Consider the following 27,886-nt stretch of genomic DNA (forward strand, 5'->3'; position numbering starts at 1 on the left):
TTTTCCAAAGTAGGTAACAAAAACCATCAGTAATTGTCAACATAAATTTATCTGAAAAAAATCTTACCAAACAAGTAGAAATCTTTGTATGGGCAAGAAGATACTTGGAGAGAAAAAAAGCACTAGGAATGTCCACTTTAGTAGGGCTTTTGTCCCACTTAACAGTCCCATAAGCAAAGCAGCTGAAACTTCTTTAGGGTTGGTGCAAAACCAGTTGTGTAACAGTACACAGAAAATATTTATCAGTGATTCACAGGATCACTGTCCCTGGAACAGTCCATCTCAGCTCTGCTTTGCTAAACATGTACAGTAACAGCTCTTTGTTTTTAGAGCTTGGTATTCATATTGCCTGATTGGTTTTTTTTTTTTTTAATGGATTTTTACAGTGTTATTGCAAAGATCAGATGCTTCTCTCCTAGCCAGATCCTCACTCACTGTGAGCATCTAGTTGTGCAAGCTGTAACTTCACTATGAAAATCTATTCCAGCATTTCTAGTGTGTTAATGTAAGGCATGTGACTTTAACACCATCAATAAAAAGCAGGATCTGATGGATTTGGTGTTTGGAATTAATGAATTAAAGACCAGCCATCCTAAGTTCCTTCAATTTGGAGCAGATAAGTTATTTGTAAGCATTTGGCAAATAACAAGAAGAGGAGTAGCAATTACCATGGATTCATCAGATAAAGCAGATACATTCTCCAGCATGAACTTCAAACCATACAGTAATTCGGTGCAATGCACAGAAGTTCCAAAACAGAATATCCCACAGAGAGATGCAGCTGTGCCAGGACAGGGGAGACAGGAGGGGCTGTGATTTGAGTGGCAGCTTCCAGAACAAAGACCTGGCAACCACAACCTCCAGCAGATGCTTTTAAACTTAAATTTTTACATGAAGTACATACCAGACAGCACGATTCTTATCAGACCACATAACATAACAAAACATAACATAACATATGTTTGTAACATAACAAAAAGGTCAGTCCGTGACTTGAGCAGAGGCCAAGCTACCTGCAGTAACATTAAACACAAATACAATGTATATACTATTTAAGTACATGGAATTTATTAGCAGAGTTCTTGGGTGACTGACTTGCTAAAGGTGGATGAGAACTTGTCTTGCCCAAACACTGCTGCAGACCATCCCATCTATCCAATATTCTTTGACATTTATCCCACATTCATTCTATATTAATTGAAAATAATTATGAAAGTGGGTGGAGACACTGCAGAAGAAAGAGTTTAACTCCCAGATCCAAACAGCACGAGAGTGGGTAAGAGGGGATGGATGAAACACTGCACTGGTAGTTTGGTTGTTTTGCATAGATGGCAAAAGTCAGTGTGAGAAGGGTTTAGAACTTGTACAGGGGGAATCCTCATGAATTTGTGTACAGAAGAGGTTTAGTAGTTACACATCTTAATGTTAAATTTTAACAGTTCCAGCATCATGCATAAACAGAGGGGAAATGTTCTGAGTCCTTCACCTCTACAGCTCCCCAGTCCCATCTGTGCCAATGGCTGCTGCTGCTCATGGGCAGGGATAGCCAGGGAAGTCTGAAACATTGAAGTGATCTTCTCCACATTAATTCCATGGTGTTAGGTGACTGGGTGCTTTAGCAGCCAGAAAGCCAGCTGCCTCCTTAGTGGCTATACTGCAGCAAGGGACAAGCAGTGAGTGTGATGCAAGGTGGCAGGAGCCAGCTGAGTTGAATGAAGAGTCTCTCCCATCATCTTTCTGTAAAACAGCTGACAGAGATGTTTGCTGGAGCTGCCCCTCTCCATGAAAAAATCAGGCACAACGTTGTGAAAATACTGTACTTTAATAAACATGCCTTTAACTCCCTAGGTGTGAGTTCTAGCTAATCACAGCTGCTGTCCTTGGAGCCAGCAGCCTGCTTGTAGGGAAAGCACCAAGAGCAGACCAGAAAAAAAGTATCAATTATTTATGTTTCTGCTGAAAGAACAAGTCTTGTCAGTAGAGCCTGTCTTGATTGAACAGATTTGCAGAGACAGTTTCTGTAGCAACCCAGAACCTTGCCTAGCAAAACGCTGGCCAGTCACAAGCAGCATGGCACAGTGGTATCTTCCTGGGTAAGTGAAGATGATGTGGATGTGTCAAATATATCTGGGTTTTGAGTCCTTCAGTTCCCCCAGAGCCACCACGATGTCATTTCAGGTGGTGGGTTGGTGGCATTCCAACACAGGTACCAGTAGCAATATAGCTGTGACAACAGCATGGGGGTTTAAAAGATTACACAAACCCTTGTGAGAACTCAGCAAGACTTTAGCATGAGGAACAGGAGCTGCTGTGGTCAGGCTTTCAGTGGGTATTCAGATGGCTGGAGTCAGTGTAAATAAAGAAGGGGGTGCCAAAAGCCTGCTGTCACATTTGCAGGTGTTATACCCATGTACCAAATGCTGGATTTTATAATATTGTTCAAAATATTTCAGAGATCTGGCTTGTATGCTGTGGTATTTAGTGTAGATTGATAAAGGCAGAAATTTTTGGATTCAGTGGTTTCTTCCCTAGCTATCCTTAGCCTTTGATCCTAGCTCATTGCTGTCTGCAGTCTGTCTGCCTTCTTATAAGATGAACCCACCACAATGAAAATGTTACAGAAATTACAAGCTATCAGGACTACATTGCAAAGATTTGAAGGGCAATGTAAGTTAGTACATTTGTCACAATATGCAGAATTTCTTAAGTACAGAAATGTTGTTAGATGGTTCCTTCCTCTTGCATATCTGAATGAGCCCTATTCACTATCACACACTGGAACAGTAAACTGCAATGTTTTGTGCCTTCCTGAGTCTGCAATTCCAGTGTTTCCTACATTTTGACCTTACAAACAATCCCAGGCTCTCTTAGGTGCTTAGCTCTAAACAGAAGCAATCCAGTTATAAAAGGCTTACGTTTATGTGGTCAGAGGTCATAAAAGTACAGCTGTAAGTGTGAATAAAAGTAAGGAAAGCTCCATGAAGCCTGGACAAGGAGTAACACGACTGGCAGATAAAGGAGGCCTGGTTTATATTTGAAAATTTTGCTGATTTAGCAGCACCAGGACAACATTCACCAATCAATACAGCTCTGCTGCAGGTGTTGTTCCAACAACAAAACATCCTTTGTTGTTCTGATATAACCAATACATCATTATTAAAGCAATTTAATTTTTATTCCATTTATAGGAGGGTTTACCAGTTCTTCTACTGTAGCTACACTGGCAGACTTTCTAGTTGAGGCTGTTCTACAGATCAGCTACTGAAGAGTGTGATGGTGATGACAGCAGAGCTGCTTTGGAGACCTGACAAGAGTCTGAAGCTTTTCACCCTTGGGAGGAACCACAGAGAAACACTGTCTGCTTCCTTAAGTGAATCTAGGCTGGAGAACAAAGAACTTCAGCTCATATACAGAGGGGTAATTTACATCTCATTAAACCAGTATTTAAAAATCTACAGTGTTTGTTTCTCTAGTGTCTGTGCTTTTCTTTTCCAAACATGTCAAAAAGAATGCATTTTCAATTTTCAATTTTTTTCCACTTTTCCATTATGAAAAGCAGCAAGAACATTTCTGAGTGCCTAGAAATGTTCTTTTTTTCCCCTAGCTATAAAACAGTTCAAAGAAATTTTATTATACTTCCCAAAAAAATTCTGCACAAGCATAAACATGAGTATTTTACAGATTATTTGGAATGTAATAAATTCCTGAAAAACATCTTGCTCTATTTCCTCATGTAGTACTATGATTTCACAAGTATTTAGAAACACTTCTTTAATTATCAGTTGCAGGTGATCCTCAAGACAAGTGTGCTACATCTAAGTCTAGTACAGAGCCTTTTCAGTGGGTTTATACCAGCAAAAGCTCTTTCTGAATCTAAAAAACCCAACCAAACAAAACACCAAAACCAACCCCAAACTTTAATGGACAGTTATATCAGTGGGGATAAGAAATGGTGGGACACAGCTGTATCAGAAGCATTTCTAAGTAATGATTTCAGCAAAGCTGTGCTTTTGGTAGGAGATGGTTTCAAGAACGTGTAGGAAGCGTGGCTTTGCAGGCACAGATAAAGCCACACTCTATACCTACTGCTGCTACAAAATAATTCCTGTAAGAATAAACAACTTTCATTAGGGACCCCAAGGACAGACTCAAGGGGAAATTGTGTCACTCTTAATGAGATGTTTCAAGAGTTGCTTCGAGCATGGAGTGTTCCCACAGTTCATCAGTGCAGGAGCTGCCTACAGACCTTACTGAGGTACTAAAGAGAAATTCATACTGTGATAAAACACTGGAGCTGCTCAGGCACGTGGGGTGTACTCAGTCCCAGGGATCCAGGTGTGTTCTGTAGGGCAGCAAACTGCTTTGCCTCTCAGCAGGATTAGTGCTTTGCTAATTAGTAAAGAGCAAACCTGGTTTTAAGGGTAGCCTTGGACCACGATACCCTCATCAAAGCCGTGTTGCTCCTCTTACTGGTTTTGCTCTTGTGATTAGCACGAATGTGCATTCTAACTCACAAATACAGTCATTTCATGAGAAATGAGACACCCCCACCCCCACAGTTCTCCTCTAGGAGCAGAACAATACGTACTGTTTTTGCCAAGTAAACTGGGTTTACATTATGGCTTGATGCCTGGTATATAATTATTATTATTCCTAGACAGTGTGTCTTCAACTAGCAGGATAGTATTTATTCCAAGAAAAAGTCTTGCAGTCTCAGGTTTGGTCAGCCATAGACAGAAACTTTATTCTCGTTTCCTTATCTTCTGGTGACACACTGCAAGGAGGGAAGTGGTGGGTATGGAGTATGGCATTTGAAGGCTTACAAGAAGAAACACAAACACACAGTTCAAGGGGCAAAAAGATGGTGTTGTGCTTCTGCTCCCCTCTTCCTTGTTTTGAAGGTCATGTTTTTCAGAAATGGGATGCAAATATGAACACAGAAACGGAAAAGTAATCATAGAATCATAGAATTGGCTGGGTTGGAAGGGACCTCAGAGATCATTGAGTCCAACCCTTGAATCACCGTTGCGGTTGCTAGACCATGGCACTGAGTGCCACATCCAGTCTCTTTTTAAATATCTCCAGGGACGGAGAATCCACTACTTCCCTGGGCAGCCCATTCCAATGCTTGATCACTCTTTCCGTAAAGAAATTCTAATATCTAACCTAAACTTCCCCTGGCACAACTTAAGACCGTGCCCTCTTGTCTTGTTGAAAGTCGTCTGGCAAAAGAGACCAACCCCACCTGGCTACAACCTCCTTTCAGGGAGTTGTAGAGAGCAATGAGGTCTCCCCTGAGCCTCCTCTTCTCCAGGCTGAACACCCCCAGCTCTCTCAGCCTCTCCTCATAGGGTCTGTGCTCCAGTCCCTTCACCAGCCCAGTTGCCTCCTTTGGACCTGCTCCAGGACCTCAATCTCCTTCCTGAACTGAAAAAATGGCAAACAAGTTTTTTTGGTTTTTTTTTTTTACGAGGTCTCATTTTGGTATCTTTCTGCTATGTTTGCAGTGTATATACTTTTGGGGGTTTTTTTTGGCATTTTAAAAAATTATCAGACAGAATATGTTTTTCAAAGTGTATTTTAATGAAGCATTCACCTGTGGCCTACTTTACAGCTCTCCACAGTTAATAAGTAAATATGCAGTGGGAGGAAGAAACGGCTATACCTTAAAATGCTTTGCAAGCAAGTTGACTTTCAGGAAGTAGCTTTGAGCAGATTTCACGAACAGGATTTTGTTATCTTTAACACCCTCAAAGTAGTGCAGAAAAAGTGCAGTAAAAAGTAGAAATGCTGCTCATGGCTCACTTTAGTGGGGTCAAAACTGAAAAACACTGGTGACCAGATAAAAGGTCCAAGACAGGCACCAGGGAAGTCAGGCCTGGGTCGCTGCCTCCTCCCTCTTCTGAGGCACATGAATTCCTGTGAGGGAGGGAAAACCCTGCATCAACCAGCACCAAGCAGTGTTGTGCTGGCACCTCTGGGTGACACCGACCCCGGAAGGGGACAAAGCCGCGTTTCCCTGATGGGCCTCCGTGACACTGCGGCCTGTATTGGTAAGAATCGCTTCACTGGAGCGAGTGGTTCTTCTGCTACGGGGCTGCCGGCAGACATCGTAACCCGGTCTCCCGGCGCCCTGGGGCCGTTGTTCCCCGAGAGGTTCCCGGGCCTGTAAGGACCAGACAGGCCGCAGCCGACCGGCAGCTCCCGCCACAAGGCCCCAACCCCGCCCGGGGCACCGAGTTCCCATGGCAACGGATGACCCAATAGCGGCCGAGGGGAGGGGGGCGATAGCGTTGCCAAGCCAACGGCTGAGCCAATAGAGGGCGGCAGGGCGGGGCTGCGTGGTCAAGGCGGGCTTGAGGCCGGGCACCAATCAAAGCTGCAGGCAGGCAGGGAAGGCGGTAGGAAGAGGGCTTCGGAGTGGGGAGGGGCAGCGAAACGCAACCAATAGCAAATCGGGAAGCCAGGCCGAGAGCGGGCCTTAAGCGCAGGAACCAATCAGAGGAGACGGAGGGCGTGTCTAGCCAATCGGAGGCTGCCGTTGTGACGATTGAGCCAATCGCGGGCAGAGCAGGCGGAGCGGCCAGCCAATCAGGGCGCAGTGAGGGAACAAAAGGGGCTTTCCAAGGCGACGGCCCCTTTCCTGAGAACAATTTCACATGACGCAACGGTTGGAGGAAGAGGTTCGCGAACCGTAGCCGCCGCCGCCATTTTGTGAGCGTTGAGACGGAGTCGGCGGCAGCTGAAGGAGCAGCAGCACCTACGGCAGCGCCACAGCCAACGGGAGCCGCAGCCCGGAGGATGCGGTAGAGGAGCCCAGCGGCAGCGGCGGGGGGGGGGCGGCATCGTTCGGCGGCGGCAGGGGATCGCGGGGAGGGGGCTCTCGGTCGGTGGGTCGGGTCCTGGTGCGGGCCCCGGTCGGAGAAGCATGTCGGCCCCTGAGAGCAGCGCTGGTAGCAGCGAGGCGCGGGAGGACGCCTGCCGCGATTACCAGTCATCGCTGGAGGACCTGACGTTCAACAGCAAGCCGCACATCAACATGCTGACCATCCTGGCCGAGGAGAACGTGCCCTTCGCCAAGGACATCGTCTCCCTGATCGAGGCGCAAATCGCCAAGGTTTTTATATTCCACCGACTACTAATCCTACCTATACTGCTGGGGGGACCGGCCGGGGCAGCGGGTTAGGGCGGCCTCTGGGGTTAGGAGGAAAGGCGTGGGGGAGAAGGCCTGCCGAGGGGCGCGGGCGGAACCGGGCAGCGGCGGGCCGAGGAGGGTAGAGGGGACAAGAGGAGAGACAGCGAAGCTCGGGCGACAGCAGACGGGGCGGGAGAGAGGTAGAGGCTCGGGGTAGGCAGTGGGCCGGATGGGGTGAGAGGAGAGGCCAGAGCTGGGTGGATATGGCTAGGGCGGGGGGTAAAGGCGAGACAGAGGCGTTCAGGCCACGTGGAGGTAGTGGGGGGGGTTGTAGGGTGGATACTCGGGAGTGAGCAGGGAGGGCAGGATTTCGAAGGAGCGAGCAGAAAGTGCTGGGGACTCGGGGTGGGGCGGGCAGCGCCCCGGCCGGGGCAGTGGGCGAGGGGGCTTAGGGGACTGTGGGGCTCCGGGGGTGGGAAGCAAGCGGAGAGGACAGCGGGGATCAGATGCGATCAGGGAGCGAGGCGTCGGGGGCTCCTCGTTTTATTGCTAGCTTAAAGGCTGCTGCTTTTACCCTCCACCCCATAGGGAGCAGGGGACTCGAGGGAGGGGAACAGTCCCCACAACACCACCCGTTGGTAGTAGGGGAGGGTTTGGGACTCACCCACCAAAAGCACTGGGAGGGAAGCGTGGTTCGCGATTTTAGCCCCGTGTAAATATCAGACACAACATGGCGGCCTGGCAGTGACTGGGCAGCAGCACCTCGCCCTTGTAGCTGTTTCTTTTCCCCTACATGGAACCAGTATTCAGTGTCTCGAATCTGGTGTCTAAACCCCTTGGATTTAGCGATTTCGACAGTAGATGAAGATTGTGATCATTAGGAAGGGCCTGACTTGGGAGAGTTGTGGAGGGTTGGGTTTTATTTGGGAGGGATTAGTTTAAAGAAATGAAAATAAGGTTAAGTTTGTAGCACGCAAATTGTCCACTTCTGAAGGTCTAATATAATTTAGTTAGGATAAGGCTATTTTCTCAGTGCGGTCCCCGTGATACAATTTTCTGGGGGGTGGGCACCCTCATTTTATAGAAAAGTTTGTGGGTGAAAGGGTGATCATCTGCTCCGGATAGAGAAGTGTGTGTCGTGGTCATGGGGGTTGCTTTGCTCTGCCTGATAAAGAGAAAATTCTGTGGTTCGGGGTAATTTGTTCGATTTCAGGTGAACTGTGCCTGAGTAACGCTAGTGTTGTATGTGTATTTAACTTATTTGGCTAGAGAAGTTTATTGGTTGAGGATGGGGAAGAAGAAATTCTCCCTCACTGTAGAAACTGCAGCAGCCTGTAGGATCCTAACATGGCGCCTGAGAGCACATGATATAAAAAGAAGGGAAAGAGGAGGCTCCCTTTGAGCCCAACCCAGGCAGTTGCTGACATCAGTCAGCCACAGCACATGGATGGGGGGTACGGTACCTTTTTAGTAAAGAGCATTCTGTAAGAAAAGGGTTTTTCTTTCAGTCCCTTTCTTCTTTTTGTGCCAGTCACCCCTCCCCCGTTGTTTCCCTTGCTCCCTCTGATCTCAGGTGTTCAAAGGCTTTTTTCCTTTGGCTTTAAATCGTGGTTTATAATGGTGAGAATTGTACTCTATTGATGGGGAGGGAACGATCTCAAGTTGTTTAATCTATCTTTCTATCAATGCAGGATGGCTTTTTAGTGTTCCACAGACCTCTTCCAGTCTAGTTTTAAAAGCTGCCAGTGGCTGGGTTGCCATTCCTTGGGGAGGTGACCTCATAATCTAATAGATCTCACCAATTATATCTCCTAAAGGGCAGTGGACATGTAAAAAATTATTTGTGATAAAATATCAATGCTGTCAATTTTTTTTTTCATTTCTGGGTGATTTAGAGCCTGCCCTGAAGTGTGTTTTTTTAAAAAGATGTTTTAAATACTGTATTGAATGGTTAGTTTTGCCTAGTTACTGTTTGTGACTGTGGTTTATTCAAGGCAAGTTTTTTAGCTGTTTCTGGGAAAAGTGATCTCCTTTACTAAGCCACTTTTAAAAAGTGTTGCCTGAGACAGTTTGTTTAGTGTAAAACTTGAGTGGTCTGGCTTTACGTTTAATAAATGGTTCTGAAATGTGTGACTGGTATTATAAAATCTGTAAATAAAAAGTGTGAAATATGTATTTGTCTTTTTATTTACCATTGTATAGTGCAGAAATTTGTTTTTGAGACCCATTTGTGTCTGAGGTTGTTTTTTAAACAAATTTTTGCACAGTTTGTGACTTGGGGTTCAATTGCCAGATATTTTAAACTTGAAATCGTTTAGGAAACTAATAAAAAAGAGCCACACATTTCCAACTATAGCTTTCCTAAGTTATTTTGAGGAACAGTGGGAATTGTGTAATGGAGTCATTAATATTACGCTGATGAGCTCAGAGTTAGCAGTGTTCTGTGTTCTGGTGATTTTGCGGCGCCTCCCTGCCTTTTGCTTAGTGTCATGTGGGCATTTTTCTTGCTAGGGGATCTGTACAGACTGCCTGAAAACAAAATAACATTCAAAGTCTGGCATTCCCTTTTTTGTTTGTTGGACTGTCTGCTAGAGACCTTTACATAATAAACATTCCTGAATAGAAGACTAAATATTCCAACCGTATTTAAGTCGGGGTTGTAATAGGCAGCACTGAGTAGTTTATATTTGAAGGTGGCTACACTTCTAAGCTTCTAATTCTGTGCCATAGTTTGAAGTAGGCTTCCGTACTAGATGACTGTGTTCCATGCATGTTTACTTCTAACAGCCTGATGTGTAATGAAGTGACAGTTAAACTTGATACAGTGCCTTTGCCACTAAATGATTCCAAAGCCTCTGAGACTTGATGTTTAGCTGAGTACAGTGAGCTACTTCCATACACGGGTGAAATGGAAGAGTGTAACACACTATGTCAGTAGCTCTGGCATAGTCTAATGTTTGCCTGACTTTAAAAGTCAGAGAGGGTGCACTGTCATTTTTTTATAAAGGAAGGCATTCAGAACTTAGTGTTTTTAATCTGCCATGGTGCAGACTGCTTTAAAAAGAAACTGGTATTCCACTGTAGACCCCCAGTCTTTGATTTCTGCCAACTACATAGGTGCCTTTATTTTAACAGTGTTGCATATTGGCTTGTTTACAGCTCAGTATCACCTCATAGCGCGAGATAGGCTTTTAATGTGCTGCAGTCAGTTTTAGCTAATTTAACTGCAACTTTTTCTATTTTGATGTACAAAACGCCATCTGCCTGTTTACTACTTCTAAGATATTTTCAAAGGCAGCCCCTGCCCTTCTCCCCCCACCCCCGACTAACAAAGAACTCTGCCCTCCTCAATATTAAGTTTCAGGTCATGGTGAATTCATACACATTTATGGGCAAGGAAACATTGTGATTCACCCATATAAAATATTGTTGACTCTGCCCTGCTCTGAATTACCTTTATGGGGAAGGAATTAAATGTAAAATTGTAAAGCAAGAAGCACTTCCACACACTTGACTAGACAGTGGGGCTGTGAGGTCAGGTGTCATTAGTTAGCAGCCTATCCTGTTTAAAATGAGCAGTGAGAGAAGTTACTCTGGATTTATCCTGAGTTTACTGAATGGTAAACAGGACTTAACTGCGAGGGGATTGTGATCAACACACGGCTTGTTGTGTTGCTTTTCATGTTGTCCTCTTCAACAAGTCTGTGTACTTGCTGATGTTTCTGAACTTTGTGCTTCTGCTTGGGAAAACCAGTGGCAGCATTAAAATCACTTGATTTGGCCAGTAGTGCCATAGAAGTTGCCTGTAGCAGTTCAGTGTCACCACACTTCTATTTCACAAACTTACTACAAGTTTTGAAAATGGATTTAAAAAACTCAACCAAACAAAAACCCCAGCAACAAGAAACAAACCTCCTCTCCTACAAAGATGTGCCCAGACTTTGAAGATTCCCTTCTGTGAAATTGTGTTTGCGGTGCCTGAGCTTGTCTGTCCTGGTCGACTAGATGACTGAGGTTTTTTCTGGATTTTTGGACTTTGTTTCTGACTGTGCATTTTGTATGCACTTTGGAGATCTGAACTGTCATTTCTACAAGTGTCAAGAGAGAACAGGACTCTTTGCTCCATCTGTTTGGAATTACAGTGAAATATGTAAGATCTGTTCGCGTGTAGTTCTGAAGAGACTGTGTTACTCAACCTACAATCTGTGGCTACTGAAGTTACTAATTTGGGCTATTTGCCAGAAGCCTGATTTGTGTTCTGTGAAATCCAGGAAAACAAGAATTAAGGAGGTTTGAAATACAACTATTTTCTAGAAGTTCTTGAAGTGCTAACCATGGTTTCCTGCTAACTTAAAGTTTCTTTCTCAAGTGGGTTTTGGAAGGTTACACTCAGTACCCTAGCAGCAATTCTGTCTTGTGGGCTACTTTTTTCTTTTTCTTTTTTTTTTTTTCTTCTAAAATCTTCAATACACAAACAGTATAACCTAAGGTGTTCCTTTTTTTGTGTGGATGCGTTATGTCTGCACTGTGCTTTGAACTGAGTTTCCAGATTAAGTTTTTGTATAAACAAAAAATCCCACCCAAGCCAAATCCCTTGGTGTTTATAGTGGGAACCAAAAAGAGAGGTCTGTATTTCTGGGGATTGGTAATCCCTTTATTTAAAAAGCTTAAAACATGTTTTTGTTGTACTAAACTTCTCAGTTTCTCTTATTACTCCAGGCTCCTGCATCAGAGAAGCTTCCTGTTATGTACCTTATGGATTCCATTGTCAAGAATGTGGGGAAAGAAGAGGATATCCTTGACTCAGTTTCCTTAACTTATGTTTTTTGGCTTCAAAAACAGTTGCAACCACTTATTTGTGTATTTGAAAAGGTATATACACTTTAAGAAACATCTGTGTTTTAAGCAAAATTGTTTCCTGATTAATAAATACATGCTGTCATGTTTGGGTTTTTCTTGGGTGTGAACTATACAAATTGTTTTTGATAAATCTCAGTACTGTATTTGTCCTGTGGAAGACTATTCCTTTTGCTGTCAAGCATGAGTTACATGTTAGCTGAAGGTGGAAAGTCTACTTGATTTAGTTCCTAAATATCTTGTAGTTTTCCTGTCAGGAAAGATTTTACAGTAGTTTTTGGTTACTGATTGCTTACTCTGGATGGACTTTTTGTAGTTTATGGATCAGTTATTTATGAATTTGATGGCATTTTAGGATAGTAAATAATCTCTATGACAGGAATAGGCTGAAAAGCAGTTGGTTGTGGATTTCTCAGAGCTGCTTCCTCCTGTAGTTAGATATGCCTGGTTTCTTTAATTAATGGTATACAAAATGAGTGGCTTAAACTGTGAAGAGTAAGCACTGACATCTGATTATTCCTGGTAGCGTGTGTTGTTTGCAAAGAATGCTTGTTAGGATTAAATGCTTGTATTTACATACAAATACATGTGTTAATTTCATTCAGCATTGAAAACTGCTACCATGGCTTTCAATTTTGCTCTTAATCTAAAATTGTGCATTTTCCTTAGTGAGAAATGCAAACCAAAGTCCAGTCTTTAAAGGGCTGGACTTGAATGGGTTTAATTAAGTTGGATCAGAAGTGAAGGGGCAACTTCTGTGTTTCCTGTATGCTATAAGAAAGTGCATCTTAAGTGACAGATAAATGGAGCTTTTGTATATTTATCTATCATTACATATCAATGGGGATCTGAGGTCACATTACATTTATAAATAGTTTTCAGATGTAAAATGCATGATAAAGGGAATAGATTGTAGTAATGACCACAGATGACTCGAACTCCTGTGTTAGAGTAATAGGGAGACACTAGTATTTTTCGGTATTAAATGGGAATGTTCTTATGCTGAGTTGCATTTAATGCTGCAACTGAAGCTCCATATATTAATAATTTTTCAGAGTTATTTAGGTTAAATATCTACTAAGCTTACTAGATCTATTTAAATAATGTGTATTAATTAAGTATGTAAAGTGGCAGTCACTTGTAATAGCTTAATTGGTCATTTGAAAAGATGCAAGTAGAATTCCAGCACTGGCATTGTTTGAAGTTTTATTTTTGTCTGAAAAAGGTCACTAAGGTGAAGTCAGAAACTTGTGCTCAGTCATTTCCACAGTTTTTGCAGTGAACTTCATACCCTTTCATTGAAAATTCTACAGAGGCAACACCCCAGTAGCAAAGTATTTTTGTTGAAGTTCCTGCTTTTCCCCCAAAAGAAGTCTGAACTTCCCAGACTAGTTTATGTCTTGCTGTAATATCTTAATAATAAAACTGCAGCAAAAACCATTTATATTGTCAGTGAATTTGGATATTGACATTGAATTGGGATAATTGAACGCTGCATAGGTTTTGTCCTCAAGTGTTTTTAATTTGTTTAACTATTCAACTTCTGAGAATAGCAAAGTTTTGCTTTACTGTAAATTTCTGTCATGAGATAAATGGTTGAAAAGAGATAAATTGGGCACTGGTCACACAATTACACTTCATCAGTGGCTCACAGATGAGTCTAAATTTGCAGCTGAACTGAGCTACAGTTGACTTCAGTGTCACTAATACCCCTTTGTTGGAAAAAACCCCTTCAGTGACAAAGCAGATAGCAAAACACCTGTTCAGAAAGTTTGTTGTTTCCTGATTTGTTTGTCATTGTTCTACTCCAGCACCAACACTTGAATAATGTATTGTTTCAGAGGCTGTTGCCTTTCAATATTTTTGTTACTGTATTCTTTTCCACAGAAATTGGGCAAGTAAAATGAGAATTTTGGTAATGGAAAAGTTGAAAGAAAATTCTCAGAAAATGGTAATACACAATAAAACCTTCAAATGGCCTTGAAGCAACAATTCTATGTTTGAGTTTCTATTAATGATTCTGTTGGGATAGATGTATGATCTGCACTGTTTATGAAGTCTGTATAGATTCAATGTATTAAAATGGCAAACTTGATAGGAATAGGAAATAAATCTTAAGTTCTACAGAAAAGTTAAAGAAATTGTTTTATATTAACTTAACAAGCCATAGAATTGTTTTATTGTTTTAGGTGGATGAAAATACTAGGAAAAGTTTATTTAAATTACGCTCCACATGGGATGATATTTTTCCTTTGAAGAAACTGTATGCTCTTGATGTCAGAGTCAACTCATTAGATCCTGCTTGGCCAATTAAACCTCTGCCCCCAAATGTGAATACTTCTAGCATCCATGTGAATCCTAAGTTTTTAAATAAATCGGTAAGTGTTTCTACCTACTGTATGAACAGATGGTAATACGTTTAGTTTTCACTGCTTGTATGCTGCTTTTTGACAATTTAGTATGTTAAGAATGAAGTATCTGACCTTTTGTAGAGAGGTTAGAAGCATTTCGAAAAATTAGATGTTTTGTTTTTTATAGTTCAAAACTGTATTCTTTATTTTTGAACATTTATATGAAATGACATACACCTGTCACAGCAGGCAAATTCTGGCAGGGCAGAAGCTTTAAATTGAGCTATATTTTGTGCTAAAATTACAATTTCTAACTGCTATACAAACTTAAATCCCAGTACTGGATCATGGTAACAGTTAAGGAGATTAAGTTAGTTAATTCCATCAGGATTTTAAATGTAACTTTTTAAATTCTGTTTTTAGCCAGAGGAATCCACTGCACCTACCTCTGCTGTCACTTCTGGTGCCTCAACTCCTCCAGCTGTTCCTGAAATACAAAAGAATTTGACACAGGAGCAACTGATAAGGCAGCAATTGCTTGCAAAGCAAAAGCAGTTGTTAGAACTTCAGCAAAAAAAGTTAGAGCTGGAGCTGGAACAGACGAAAGCACAGTTGGTGAGTAGGATAGTTATCAAACTTTTACAGTCAAGTCCTTTCCAGAAGTATTTAGCAATACTGATAACTGCATTACATTATTTTTTTTCTTGTGTTGGGCAATTATAGCTGCTTTAGGACTAGGGAAATGCAAATTAATCTGGGGTTCCTAAAGATTGTTTGTTATCTAGAGACTACAAATTACACTCAAAATAGAGCTAGAAAAAGAAGTTACTGTTTTTTAAACTTCTCACCAAAATGATACCTCCTGGTAATCTGTGTCTTCTACCTCTGCTTGTAGCGAGGCTTTTAAATAGAATTGCTGTTACAGGACAAGGAAGCCTGATTGTTGGAAATAGTAATTTTCCTCGTTGTGTTGGTTTAACACCACCATCTCATCATCTGAAGATCTTAGGCTGTACTGTTTTACATTTGTAACTGAATGTCTTGCTGTGTTGACTAGCTGATAATACCAAAATAAAGCATCTTCAAAGTGTAGTCATATGAAAACTATATTAGCTACCTGGCAGCTGAGTTGCCTTGAGCATGTAGAATGTGCAGAAAAACAAGTGTTGTAATGCAAATGTGTACCTAAGTTACATATTTTACAGTATTGACTTTGTAGTGTGGATTTTGTATTACATTTTAATTTGTTCTTTTCTAATTATACTTCTTTATTTTAATGCATTTAACCAGCAATTAATATATCACATTCAAGACATTTCTATTCATAGTTTTACTCTCAAGATGGAATAGGAGTACCTCTTTTAGGAGTTGTCATGCAGATTAATGCTGGATTTTTTTGGTATTTCAGGCTGTATCTCTTAGTGTTCAAGGATCATCCAGTATAGCTTCAGTTCCAGCACCTCCCAAGCAACATATGTCTCCCACACCTCATGTGACAGTTAAACCATCTCATCAGACTGCTGTGCAACCTGAAAAAAACAAACCATCCCCTAGTCCTCCACTTCATGATGTCAAAATAGTAAATAGAGATCCTCGACTTAATAGGACAGCTCAGCATTCGTCTCATGCTAAAGATCAATCTCATAGGAAGGAATTTCCACCAAACACAACCAGTCAGTCTGATACCAAGGCAAGCAAAACAACACATGCTGAGAAACAAAACTCAAAACAAGAAAAATTGAAAGGAAGTGAAAAAACACAGAAGAAAGAGATTGAGCAGTCAGAAGCAAAATCTAAGTCACCATCCCCTCTAAAAAATAAGCAGCCCAATGCTAAAGATACCAAAACCCAGGAATCTGAAAGCACAAAAGTATCTGAAATTAGTAAGAGGGATCCAAGACTAAAAAGGCATCTTCAAGATAAATCAGAAGGCAAAGAGGAAGAGGTGAAAGAAAAGAGGAGAAATACAGAGAAAAAAGAAAAAGATGATCATAAGACATCTGAACATAGACCAGCAGGCAGCAGAAATAAAGTAATTAATGGTGCAGTTCAGAAACAGGACACGACTACAGAGGAGTCAGATAAACAGGGTGGGAAACAAGGGAGATCAAGTAATAGAAAACGGTCACGATCACGTTCTCCTAAGGCACGGTCACCATCAACACATTCTCCAAAAAGACGAGAGAGGAGATCACCCAAAAGAAGACTCAGGAGTTTGTCTCCCACTTCATCGACTCCTAAAATTGGAAAGATCCGTCAGATAGGCTCTAAGCAGTCTCATGCTGAAGAAGGCTCACAAATGGCAAGAGAGGAAAGAAGTTCTAGTAAGAGAAATTCTAAACAAGAGGTGCGAGATCCTAGGAGAGTGAAAAAAACCCAAGAAGACAGACCCCAAGAAACGACAAGCCAGCATGCTACAAAAGCTTCTCCTGATCCAAAGGAGAATGCAGAAAACTGGCAAGGATCCAAATCAGGCAAGAGGTGGAAGTCTGGTTGGGAAGAAAATAAAAAGTAAGTTACAGTCTTTTAAATGACTTCTTTGAAGTCGGTGGAAGTTCTGCTGCTGACTTCAGTATAGTCAGCTTTGGGAAGCAATGTTGAGATTGATAAAATTGGTAACTTTTAACTTCTACTAATGAGATAGAAACTGATCATGCTTAGGTTTTTTAAGGTGATAGTGATGTTGTGCCATGATCAGTTCTAATAGGAAATTAAGAGTTATGTTCTGAATAAATAATTGGTGTTTTACATTTATTATTGCTTTCAGCTCACAGCAGAATGAAGAACACCAAGCACTTGGTAAATCTCCTCACCAAAGACACCGGGAAAACTGGCCTGCTAGCAAGGGAGTTCTGTCACCTCGAGCACCAAAGCAGCAGCACCGGCTAAGCGTGGATGCTAATTTACAGATTCCCAAAGAACTGACATCTGCAAGCAAGAGAGAGTTACTTAAGAAGGTAATATTAATAAATCCCATCTTCATAGAAGTGTCCTCAGAACAGTTTGGTTTTCTTTTAATTTTAGAAGTCTAAACTTTATCTTCTTGTTATAGGCCAATGAACGCTTAACATCTGGTGAAATAACACAAGATGAGTTCCTCATGGTAGCTCATCAGATCCGGCAGCTGTTCCAGTACCAGGAGGGAAAGCATAGATGTAATGTCTGGGATAGCCCTACAGAGGAAAAATGTGGTTTGAAGAAGAAACCTCTTCTATCAGATGCGGAATTAACTTACTATGAGCATAAGGCTAAACTAAAAAGAACGCAAGTTCAGCATTCATTATCAAGACTTGATCTGTTGGATCCTGATGATATTCTGGATTATCATTTGCCTGATGCATTGCTTTCGGGAATAGAATGTGAGCAAGCAAAAGCCAAGCGTGGAGTACAGTTTGACAGAAAAGAACCATTTGGAGAAAGATCAAGGAGACACTCTCCTGTAAGTGGCACTAATAGACCTTTTTCTGACAACCTCTCACCACTTGAGAGTCGACGGAGACTTGAGGAACAAAACGCTACCAAAGGAGCACGAGGTTCTAAAAACTTCGATCCCTATGACAGCTGGGGAGAATCTGATGAATTTAGAGATGCTCTCAGACAGCAGGGGAAAGGCACAACAGAGTTCCAGAAAATAGATGGTGATGCAATCTGCAGATTTGATAATCGTGAGGAAAGGCCGCTGCTTGGGCAAGCTGGTATGTGTTTTTTGCTTTTATTTTACTGCTGTTAAATGGCAATGTTCTAGTCACTGGTAATGTGGTTTGTGCTGGGTTTTTTTTAGGTGTTCGAGAAGAACAAAGATCACCATTCAGCGAACGTTTCAAAAGAGCTAGGTATGAAGATCCAGAGAAAGCACCATTTCCAGAAAGTCCAGGATCAAGATTTGGAGGCATTGAAGCAAAACAGAGGATAAGTGCACTAATGGAAGACAGACCTCTCTTTGATGGCTCACCTAGACCAGCTGCTGCAAGGGTTGGAGTTGATGGACCAGGAAGTCCTTTTGTTGATGGTCCTGCTGCTGCTTCAAGTTCCAGAATAGATGGTCCACCTGGGCAGGCTGCTTTGAGATTTGAGGGGCCTTTGGTGGGGGCAGGTGCATCTCAGTTTGATGGACCACTGGCAGGAGCAGGGGGAGCTGGAGCCTTAAGATTTGATGGGCCACCAGGACAGCTGGCAGGGGCCCTGAGGTTTGAAGGACCCCCAGGACAAGTTGGTGGAGGAGGTCCACTACGTTTTGAGGGACCTCTTGGGCAGATAGGGGGGCCTTTGCGATTTGATGGGCCTGCAGGTGGTTCTAGATTTGATGGACCTGGAGTTGGTCTCCGGTTTGAGGGTCCCCGTGGTCAGCCTTCAGGTGGTCTCAGGTTTGAGGGACCTCATGGTCAACCTATGGGGCCTCGAGGTCAACCAGGGGGTGGTCTCAGGTTTGAGGGACCCCATGGTCAGCCCTTGGGGCCTCATGGTCAACCAGGGGGTGGCCTCAGGTTTGATGGGCCACATTTACAGCCATTGGGGCCCCATGGCCAACCTGGAGGTGGCCTCAGATTTGAGGGGCCACACGGTCAGCCTATGGGGCCACATGGACCGTCGGGTGGTGGGCTCAGATTTGAAGGGCCACATGGACCATCAGGTGGTGGGCTCAGATTGGATGGACCACATGGACAGCCAGGTGTCGGTCCTAGGTTGATCGATGGACCAGTACACCAGGGAGCTGGTGGACTTAGATTTGATGGTCCTCTGGGTCGGGCTGGTCCAAGATTTGATGGTTGTCACGCAGCTGGATTTGATGGTCAGCCTGGACAGCTGTCTCTCTTGCAAAGATTTGATGGAATTCATGGACAACCTGGTCCAAGATTTGAAAGGGTGCCTGGTCAGCAGGCACAAGCACGATTTGATACAGCCATACCTCAAAGATTTGATGGACCTCACCAGCCTGCTTCTAGGTTTGATTTGCCTCTTGGCCTTCAGAGTGCACGTTTTGAAAATGTAGCAAATCATCCTGCCTCAAGACTAGAAATGTCACCGTATGGACAGGGAGGTCCGTTTGTTGAACATCCTGGCCAGGGCTACAATGGACCATCTCATGGGTTGCAGTTCCAGAGGCCTGATTTATTTGATGGGTCACCCGGACCAAATTTCAATGGGCCAGCAGGCCCAGGAGCACAGAATTTCCCATTGAGAGCAGGTGGACATTACTTTGATGAGAAAAATCTTCAGGGTCCTCAATATGGGAACTTCAATAATATGCCAATGGGAAGTAATCAGGTAAGGATTGGATGTGTTGAAGGGTTTGCTCAAAGAAGTATTTTTTGTGTAGAGAATTGGCAGGCTTTCCTCATCTAAACAATAAAAGCTTTTTCTGAGTAACTGGCAGAGTAGAAGCCATTTTCAAGCTAAAAAAGTCATCCTTCTTCAGTAGTCTAGATAACTTAAGGACACATTATTTTTCTAAGAATGCATTTTTAGAAATTAAAACAGTCTTCGATCAAGCTGAGACCATGAGACTGAAATGAATGTTTTTAACCTCTAGACAAAACTAGGTAATTGGGAGCTTGTGGTCTTTTCACTGAAGTTACATATAAGTAGATTCTACATAAAGGAAATGTAAGTGAATATGGATGATGAATTTTTCTAAGAGGTGTAGAACTGGAATGTACCAAAGTAATTCTGGTGTCTTTCCAGCTGTTACAACTGGCAACAAGTCAGTTTTAAAGAGAGATCCCTTGCTTGGAGAAATTAGGAAAGGGATTTGCTGAACTGCAGCCTTTTAAGCTTATCTTGGCACGAGCATGCTTTATGAGTTCAGTTTTCTTTGCTGTTTTCCTTCTCTCCAAAAGGGGAAAGTGTTATTGTACATCAGAGAAAATTTTTTTTCAATAGGTTAGAGATTTTAAAGGGCATTTTTGGGGGGATAATAATTGACCATGAAAAGTTAACTGGTTGCATGAAAGCAGATAGTATGTTCTGCTAACTTCTCATGAGATAAAATCTTAACTGAAATTTTTTCTTGTAAATACAGAAAGTAATCAAAAGAGAAAAACCAAAACCAAACAAGCCCACCTTTTTTTTGTTTTTTACAAGTGTGTTACAAAAAAGATTTCTGACTGAAGCTGATCTGCTGAAAAATTTTTACTCTCAGGATGTCTTTATGAATGCTAATTTCAGTTCTAAGATAAGAGTTAATTGTGACATTTGTTCATGGACGTTCACTGGTTTCTCTACTTCCTGTCTTACGAGCTCTGTTTTGGTGAACAGGAGCAATTTAAAAGGAAGTGATTGAAGGCTGGATGGGTAGAAGAAAAGTTGTTTGTTTTTTAAATTTAAATGTTGTGCAAAATGATTATGTGCTTTGAAATTTTTCTAGGAGGAAGTAAAACTGAAAGAGGCTGTGTAGTCATTTGTGGACCTCAATGCCAAACTGACATGGTTCACTTCTGGAAAGAGCTTAATACATACAATTATTGAAAACTGTCTAGAAGTTAATGATAACTTAAGTATCTACTTTTACAGGTTTCTCTCATGTCTGCTCAACCAGGGCATTATGGCCAAGGCCAACAGTATTTGCCAAATCCTGGAAGTTTTGTTCAGAACCCTGCAGGTGTGTAATGAAATATTTTAACATCCTTTTATTTCTTTTAGGTTGTACTGTTTGTTAGTGGCCACAAAAAATATTTTGTGAGTGTACTAAATATAGGTGGGCTATTGCTAGCATCCTCAGTCAGGTGGCTATAGATGTGGTCTCCGTGGTGCCTTTTGGGGTTTCCCTCAAATAGTGAAGGCTTTCATTATTTTCATTGACCATGGGGTTTTGGTATGTATTTGTGCTGAAAAAAACCCTACAACTGTGGTCTGCATTTCTAGAACCTATAGGTGTGATTTGTGTTTGTCAGTGTGTGTAAATGTTCCCAGTATGCAAATGGTTAGTAATAAAAAGCTTCTAAAAAGTAAAAAATTACTTAAAGTAGGTGATTAAGTAGATTGGTCCTTGCAAAATACTCAAGCATAAAATGACAAGAATACTACATTTTCATAAACAGTATCCAGTAGAACTGTGTATGGGCAGCCAGCTTAGCACTTCAGAGGACCTTATGAAGGAAGCTGTTGCAATGCAGGAAATTACCCAAGGACTAGACCTAAAACAAGAGGGCTGATCAAGTGAAATAAAAAGTGGAGGAAACGTGAAGCAGAAGGAAAAGTGTGTTGTGAAATACACTGGTAAAAGTGGAGTTAATTTCTGGGGCTGACTTTTGTCTCTCTGAATGCTGGTGTTTTTCCCTAGGAGCCGTTCCACATCCATATCCTGATAATCACCTGGGGCAGCTTGATGTCAATGAATTGTTTGCTAAACTGCTGTCAACAGGGATCCTCAAACTGTCCAAAACGGATTCTGCTTCAGCACGTATGTGGATCCATTTTGTTCTAACTACTACTTATCCACAGCTGAAGTGCAAAGCTAAGGATAAGAACTGTTGTCAACTCCTGCATATTTTTTGTATTTTTTTTAAACTGACTTTTGTTTTTGAGGAGGAATTTAAGTGCATGTGATTGAGTAAATGCTTAGTGTCTTTTTTTTTAATGTGTACTTTTCAGCTATCCAGAGCAGTCATGTCTTTGGTGCTGTGCCTCTGCAAATTGTTTTGGTTATGGTCACATTCTTGTCATTTTCTGAAATACTTCTGTGTCTTTGAAGACTGAGTTTTAATGCCAAAGACTGAGACAAAATACTGTGTTCCTAAATGGAAATTCTTAGTAACTTACAGTATCCTGTATGATATTTTAAATACTAGATTACTGACTTAATGTGCACTTGTAGTTTAGTCAGTAGTTTAATCAGTTTCTATTTATCAACACTTGAATAATTAACTTTTAGGAGCATGTGGTTTCATTCTGATGGTGTACTGAAATTTTGATAAAGTAGTATTTTTGTTTTCTAGAAGCAAATGAAGCATCAGCCCAACCAGGTGCTGAAGAGGAAGATGATGACCAGAATGAAGATCAAAATGTTCCAGACCTCACAAACTTCGTGGTTGAAGAGCTTAGACAGTGAGTATAGAAGATTAAGTTTAAAGTGCAGTAAAAATAATGAGATGGCAGTATCTAGATAGTTAATCAAAGACAACTGGCAGCTTTGTGTGCTGCTGTGTGACTAAGAGGACCTTGATGCTAACCTTGAAGTTGAGAGAGGAAAAAGAAGGAAAAGTTAACATGAGAAAACAATCTTTACACAAGTTGCCTGTTGTTACTTGAGGAGCATAGTTGTGATATGTATTGCAGTCAGTGTTTCTTCATTTGTTACTGCTAATTTTACCACCTTTCTGGTAGTTTGGAAAGCTGAGTCAAATGAAAGTATCACTGTTTTATGCACTATTAGATGATGAAACTTGTAGGCATGAAACACAGCATGTTTCTTGTGAATGGTTAATACGGCCGTGTGGTTTGTTCTTTGAGTGTTTCAGTTGATTATGTTGTGAAAATCAAAGAATTTAGCTATGTTGCTTTAACTTTGCAGTAGATTAATGTGTTTTTATCTCTACTCTGTGGGCATATGGAGAATCTTACTGAGAAATTTCTTACCTGCTACTTTTAAAACAAATCTAAACTTTTTTTCCTCTTTTGTAGGCGCTATGACAGTGTTATTAATCGACTGTACACTGGAATTCAGTGTTACTCATGTGGAATGAGGTTTACTACTTCACAGACAGATGTTTATGCAGATCATTTAGACTGGCATTATCGTCAGAACCGGACAGAGAAAGATGTTAGCAGAAAAATCACACACAGAAGATGGTACTACAGTCTAACAGTAAGTAGTACAGTATGTGCCTTGATAAATAACAAGGTGGATTCTGTGTGTTATTTCTGTACCTCCTGCAGGATTGCAGTTGGTATTTACATCACTGCAGCAGGAGGTGGCCTTTGGTAAACAGTGATGTCTTAGAACCTTAAAGTAGTTTTCATCAATGTATGTCAAGACACAAAGAGCAGTTACATGATGAACAGTAAGGGGTTTGAAGCTTTTGGTACTGTTTTGATTGCACTGAGAATGGAAATTAAATGTACTGTGTTTTTTCCTGGAAAAAGCTTTTTAGAAGTGTAGCATTGTGTGTAAGCAGCATGCACTTTGCTAATGCTGCATGCAAGGAGTATTTAAGTTCTCACAAAGAAAGATTTATTATATATGATTCTTCTGGGATATCTTTGGGTATTTTTTTTCCTGTGATGTGTTTTTTGAAAACCTTTCTGGCTGTTTCATAGAATCATATTGATTGGTGTTTGTGAATGTGAATGAAAACTTTTTACTTAGGACTGGATTGAATTTGAGGAAATAGCTGATCTAGAGGAGCGTGCAAAAAGCCAGTTTTTTGAAAAAGCTCATGAAGAGGTGGTGTTGAAGACACAAGAAGCTGCAAAAGAAAAGGAGTTTCAGAGTGTTCCTGCTGGGCCAGCTGGAGCAGTTGAGGTCAGTTTCAGCTTTTCTTTATTAGTCTAAATCCTGAGAATGGTCTAATACTTTGAAGAGGTTCAGGGCACACAGTGGGCATATGTAGGCTGAAGTCTTGTTCTTGGACCTGTGTGGCCACTTCACTGGTGCTGTATTTGTGTGTATCAGTTTGTTTTCTAGAGGCATATAGTGTAAATCACCTGTAGTTAAAAAATCACCCATAGTGATCACACATTTGCATTCCATCATTTTAGCAAAATTGAAATAGGCAAAGTGTCAGTTTTCTGATTGCTCCCATATAAAGAATAATTAGAGCAAGTGCATTGGAAATAGTCTTTTGTCATTCAAATAGTGATTGCTTTTATTGGAGTTTTGGTACTTTGACACAGAAGTTTTTTTTCAGTAGAAGATAGGCATTAGGCCAAAGAAATATCTCAAAGTAACCATAGATCTGTATTTTAGTAGATGGTGCAGTAATCAGGGACAAATGTTGGTAGAATTACAATTTAGTTTAACATGGTTTATTTGTTTGTTTGTTTTGTACTCCAAAGCATAGAATAACTACCACAGAAGTACTAAAAATGTTGATATTTCATCTAAGTATTCTGCCTGTTTGAAACTCCAGATTAAATGAAAGAGTGATGATAGTACCATAAATAAAATCAATTAAATCCCTGTGCTGGATTGTTTTAAGTGACAGAAAAACAGCATTTGATTGTTACAAAGTGTTTCGCAGAGACTTTCTAACTGCTAAAAGGGCAAGGATAAATTTTCCCAAATGGCAACAATTTTCAAGGCCATTATCATCCTTCAGGGATGTTTATTGTTCAGTCTGCAAACTGTATTCCTGTAATTTTTAAGAAAAGTTTTCTGAAGCTCTTTTTAAAGTATGAAGGAACGATCATGTTGTGCTCTTATTTATCTTAAAGACCCTTGTTAGACTGTTACTAAGTTCTTGAAGTTCATGCATTCAGTAAATTGTTGCAATTACCTCATTTATCTGTGTTACTCCAATAACTTTTCAGAGCTGTGAAATTTGCCAAGAGCAATTTGAACAGTATTGGGATGAGGAAGAGGAAGAGTGGCACCTGAAGAATGCTATCAGAGTAGATGAAAAGGTAATCTGATCTTACATGTGATACTTACTCATAGTTAAAAACTCAAAGAATCAGAAAAAAAAAATGGGAGGACCTAGTGTTTCTCTTCTGCAGGGTTCCCATGGTCGTTACCCTGACTTCCAAGTACGTAAATAGCTTGACCTTTGGAAGTGCATGAAGTCCTGAAATCATCAGTGCAGGCTCACTAGCCTTCACCTTACACTGCAACACTAAAAGAAAATGAAGGTCTCTGTATGTGTGTGCAGTTCTGCACAGTCAATTTCTAACACTTAATGGGATCCTCTTATTCCCAGCATTTACCAAGCTTCTGTATGATAACTTTTCCTAAAAAAACATACACAAAATTATTTCACAGTTACCTTTGACACTATACTTCACCTGCTCCATACTGTTGTTTTTCTGGACAGATTATGTGGTACGTGTAATGACATAGTTGTGTTCATAACCTGTAATCCAGCTGTGATTTATTTTTATGTCTATAAATGTGTAACAATTCTTTTTCAGATTTACCATCCATCTTGCTACGAGGATTACCAAAATGTGAGTTTTTTTCTTGCAGTTTTTGAAACATTTTCAGTTTTTTTGCTTGATCTCTTGACTTTGCAGGGGGCAGATGTGTTCAGAACATGCTGCCCATTCTCTTGCCTATGACTAGACAAAGACTGGAAGGCCTTGGGTGTGGCAAGTTCATAATATGGAATTGGTTAAGATTTGTTTCTTGTTGTGATGTAATGTGACAGCTGGTGTGTCATATGCATCTAAAGCCAAAACCATGGTTTGAAAACACATCATCATGCATTTATTGTTGCAGAGTCTCAGCAATATGCAAAAATGGGTTTGGGAGGTAAGAGTTCCCATAGGGACAGCAGGGAATAGTTGATAACGATGTGTTAAGCTTTTCATCACTGCATATACGGTACCTTTTCAAAGTAAGTGTGAAAAAGTAATGCTGTTAACAAATACATTTGTTTCCTTAGGATCTTGATAAAGTAGAAGTTTGGATTTTGAATGCTTGGCTATCAATATGTTTACATTTTGAAAAAGAGTAAAAGGGATAAGAAGCTAAAAGTGGTTATTTTAATGTGTGTTAATGCCACACTGACTTGCTTTGCAGACATCATCATTTGATTGCACACCATCTCCCAGCAAGACTCCTGTAGAAAATCCACTAAATATAATGTTGAACATTGTTAAACAAGAAACACCAGAGTCCTGTGACTCACCTAAAGTCAAAGAAGAACCTGATGACACCCCTACTGCCTGTGCAGAAGAGAGCATACCTGCATCTGCAGACATTAAAACAGAACCTGATGATTCTGTTTAAATGAACTGAGGTATGAAATTTTTTTACAGAAGAGCTGCTGTGCTAACTCTGGAAGGCAAATACTTTTTATAGGAAATAAAAATGTTCGACTGAGGCAGGGCCTCAAGCTACTGTTTGTTTAATAAATACATTTTTGTATTTGAATTTCTTATTGCCTGCACAGTTTCAGGTGTCATTGTGTGAAAGTTCTGTAGATGCGTGAAAATTTAATGGAATGAAATAGTATATGTAAAAATGTACAATTTTCACTTGTGGAAATGTAAATTATAAATAAAAGATATTTTTGCTATATATGGAGTGTAATGTTTATGCACACCATCAAATGAAGACAGTGTTTCTGTACTTTTTTGAGTTTAAATGGAATTTAAAAGAACTTTTGCTCAGTAGGATTCAGAAAAATAAAAGCAGTTAACTTCCTTCAGCTAGCCCATAGGTGGGTTATCAGGGGAAGCAGTGCAGGCAGACAACCCTAGATTTTATTATTAAACTTATTTGAACAAACTTACATATCCAGATAGTAAAAAAAAAAACCAAACAAAAAAACCAACAAAACCACAAAAAAACCCACAAAAAGCCCAAACCAAACAAAAACCACACACAAAAAAAAAAATCCCCAATGAAGAAAAAAACCAACCCGAAGGACAGTTCTGGGTAGAAGCAGAAAATTAACAAACCAACTGGAGTGCTTGATTGTGAACACAAGTGCCAACAAACAATTAACAAGCCAGGATGCCTGGTAGTTAAGACATTTTTAATGATTTTTAATGATTTCTTTTTCCATTAGTCAGACACGTAAGAGTTTAATACAGCTGAACAAACTTTTCTTTACGTTACAGGGGGGGAATGAATGTAAGAATGCTCATTTGAAACATGGCTAACTTTTTTTTTTTTTTTGTTGCTTATGACTGGACTTAGATGGTAAACCAGATATCATGAGATGTTAATATTTCTTAAATGTAATAAAATAAAATTAAGCATATATGTTTCATTGTGAGTCTCTTCCTTTCAGTAATATGGGCCTGTGTGGTTGGCATGTTTGTGGGAGTGGAAATAAATAACACAGTTGTGTGTCTTAGGACAACATGCATTTAACATTTTATTCACTCTGATGTGTTATAGTGGGTATTTTTAAAGCTGCTGGGAGTGATGCAGGAGCACTGCATGTCCAAGAGAATGTCACAGTTGTGTATTGTGGGGAGGCTGCTTGGGAGAGAGTTGTAGAGAGTGATGAGGGGGTTGGTCTCTTTTCCCAGGCAGCTCAGCAAGACAAGAGGGCACGGTCTCAAGTTGTGCCGGGGGAGGTTTAGGTTGGAGATTAGAAAGAATTTCTTTACCAAGAGGGTGACCAGGCATTGGAATGGGCTGCCCAGGGAAGTAGTGGATTCTCCATCCCTGGAGATATTTCAAAAGAGACTGGATGTGGCACTCAGTGCCATGGGCTGGGAACTGCAACGGTAGTGGATCAAGGGTTGGACCTGATGATCTCTGAGGTCCCTTCCAACCCAGCCGATTCTATGATTCTATGATCAGAATTTACCCTTAAGTGAAGGTGATTCTGTGTTTGCTCCACCACTTATTCCCATTTTCACAAGGCTTCTGGTGTTTAAGATGCAAATAAATGCTAGACTCTTGTACTGAGGTAGTTACAGCTGTAGGTGT

The 27,886-nt window shown here is 40.9% G+C and overlaps 1 protein-coding gene across 1 annotated transcript; it reads left to right on the top strand.

The window, feature by feature from the left end:
* Positions 1-6,639: 6,639 nt before the first annotated feature.
* PCF11 (PCF11 cleavage and polyadenylation factor subunit) lies at positions 6,640-26,767 on the top strand. Its single transcript, XM_030469595.1, has 16 exons — positions 6,640-7,117; positions 11,855-12,007; positions 14,182-14,370; positions 14,767-14,958; positions 15,752-16,854; positions 17,111-17,300; positions 17,396-18,038; positions 18,125-19,608; positions 20,854-20,941; positions 21,623-21,742; positions 22,278-22,386; positions 22,963-23,146; positions 23,648-23,803; positions 24,811-24,903; positions 25,408-25,443; positions 26,018-26,767. Exons 1-16 carry the CDS (start codon positions 6,929-6,931, stop codon positions 26,225-26,227), a joined length of 5,139 nt encoding a protein of 1,712 aa, XP_030325455.1. The 5' UTR covers positions 6,640-6,928; the 3' UTR covers positions 26,228-26,767.
* Positions 26,768-27,886: the final 1,119 nt, after the last annotated feature.

The sequence above is a fragment of the Calypte anna genome, chromosome 1 (genome assembly GCF_003957555.1).
Source record: "Calypte anna isolate BGI_N300 chromosome 1, bCalAnn1_v1.p, whole genome shotgun sequence".
In the NCBI taxonomy this organism is placed as follows: Eukaryota; Metazoa; Chordata; class Aves; order Apodiformes; family Trochilidae; genus Calypte; species Calypte anna.

What these genes read in the sequence shown, in the direction of transcription:
- PCF11 (XM_030469595.1), top strand. Translation starts at nt 6,929, where the DNA reads ATGTCGGCCCCTGAGAGCAGCGCTGGTAGCAGCGAGGCGCGGGAGGAC. An exon ending in TCGAGGCGCAAATCGCCAAG is followed by an intron (nt 7,118 to 11,854) that starts GTTTTTATATTC and finishes TTATTACTCCAG; the next exon opens with GCTCCTGCATCAGAGAAGCT. An exon ending in AACGGATTCTGCTTCAGCAC is followed by an intron (nt 21,743 to 22,277) that starts GTATGTGGATCC and finishes TTTGTTTTCTAG; the next exon opens with AAGCAAATGAAGCATCAGCC.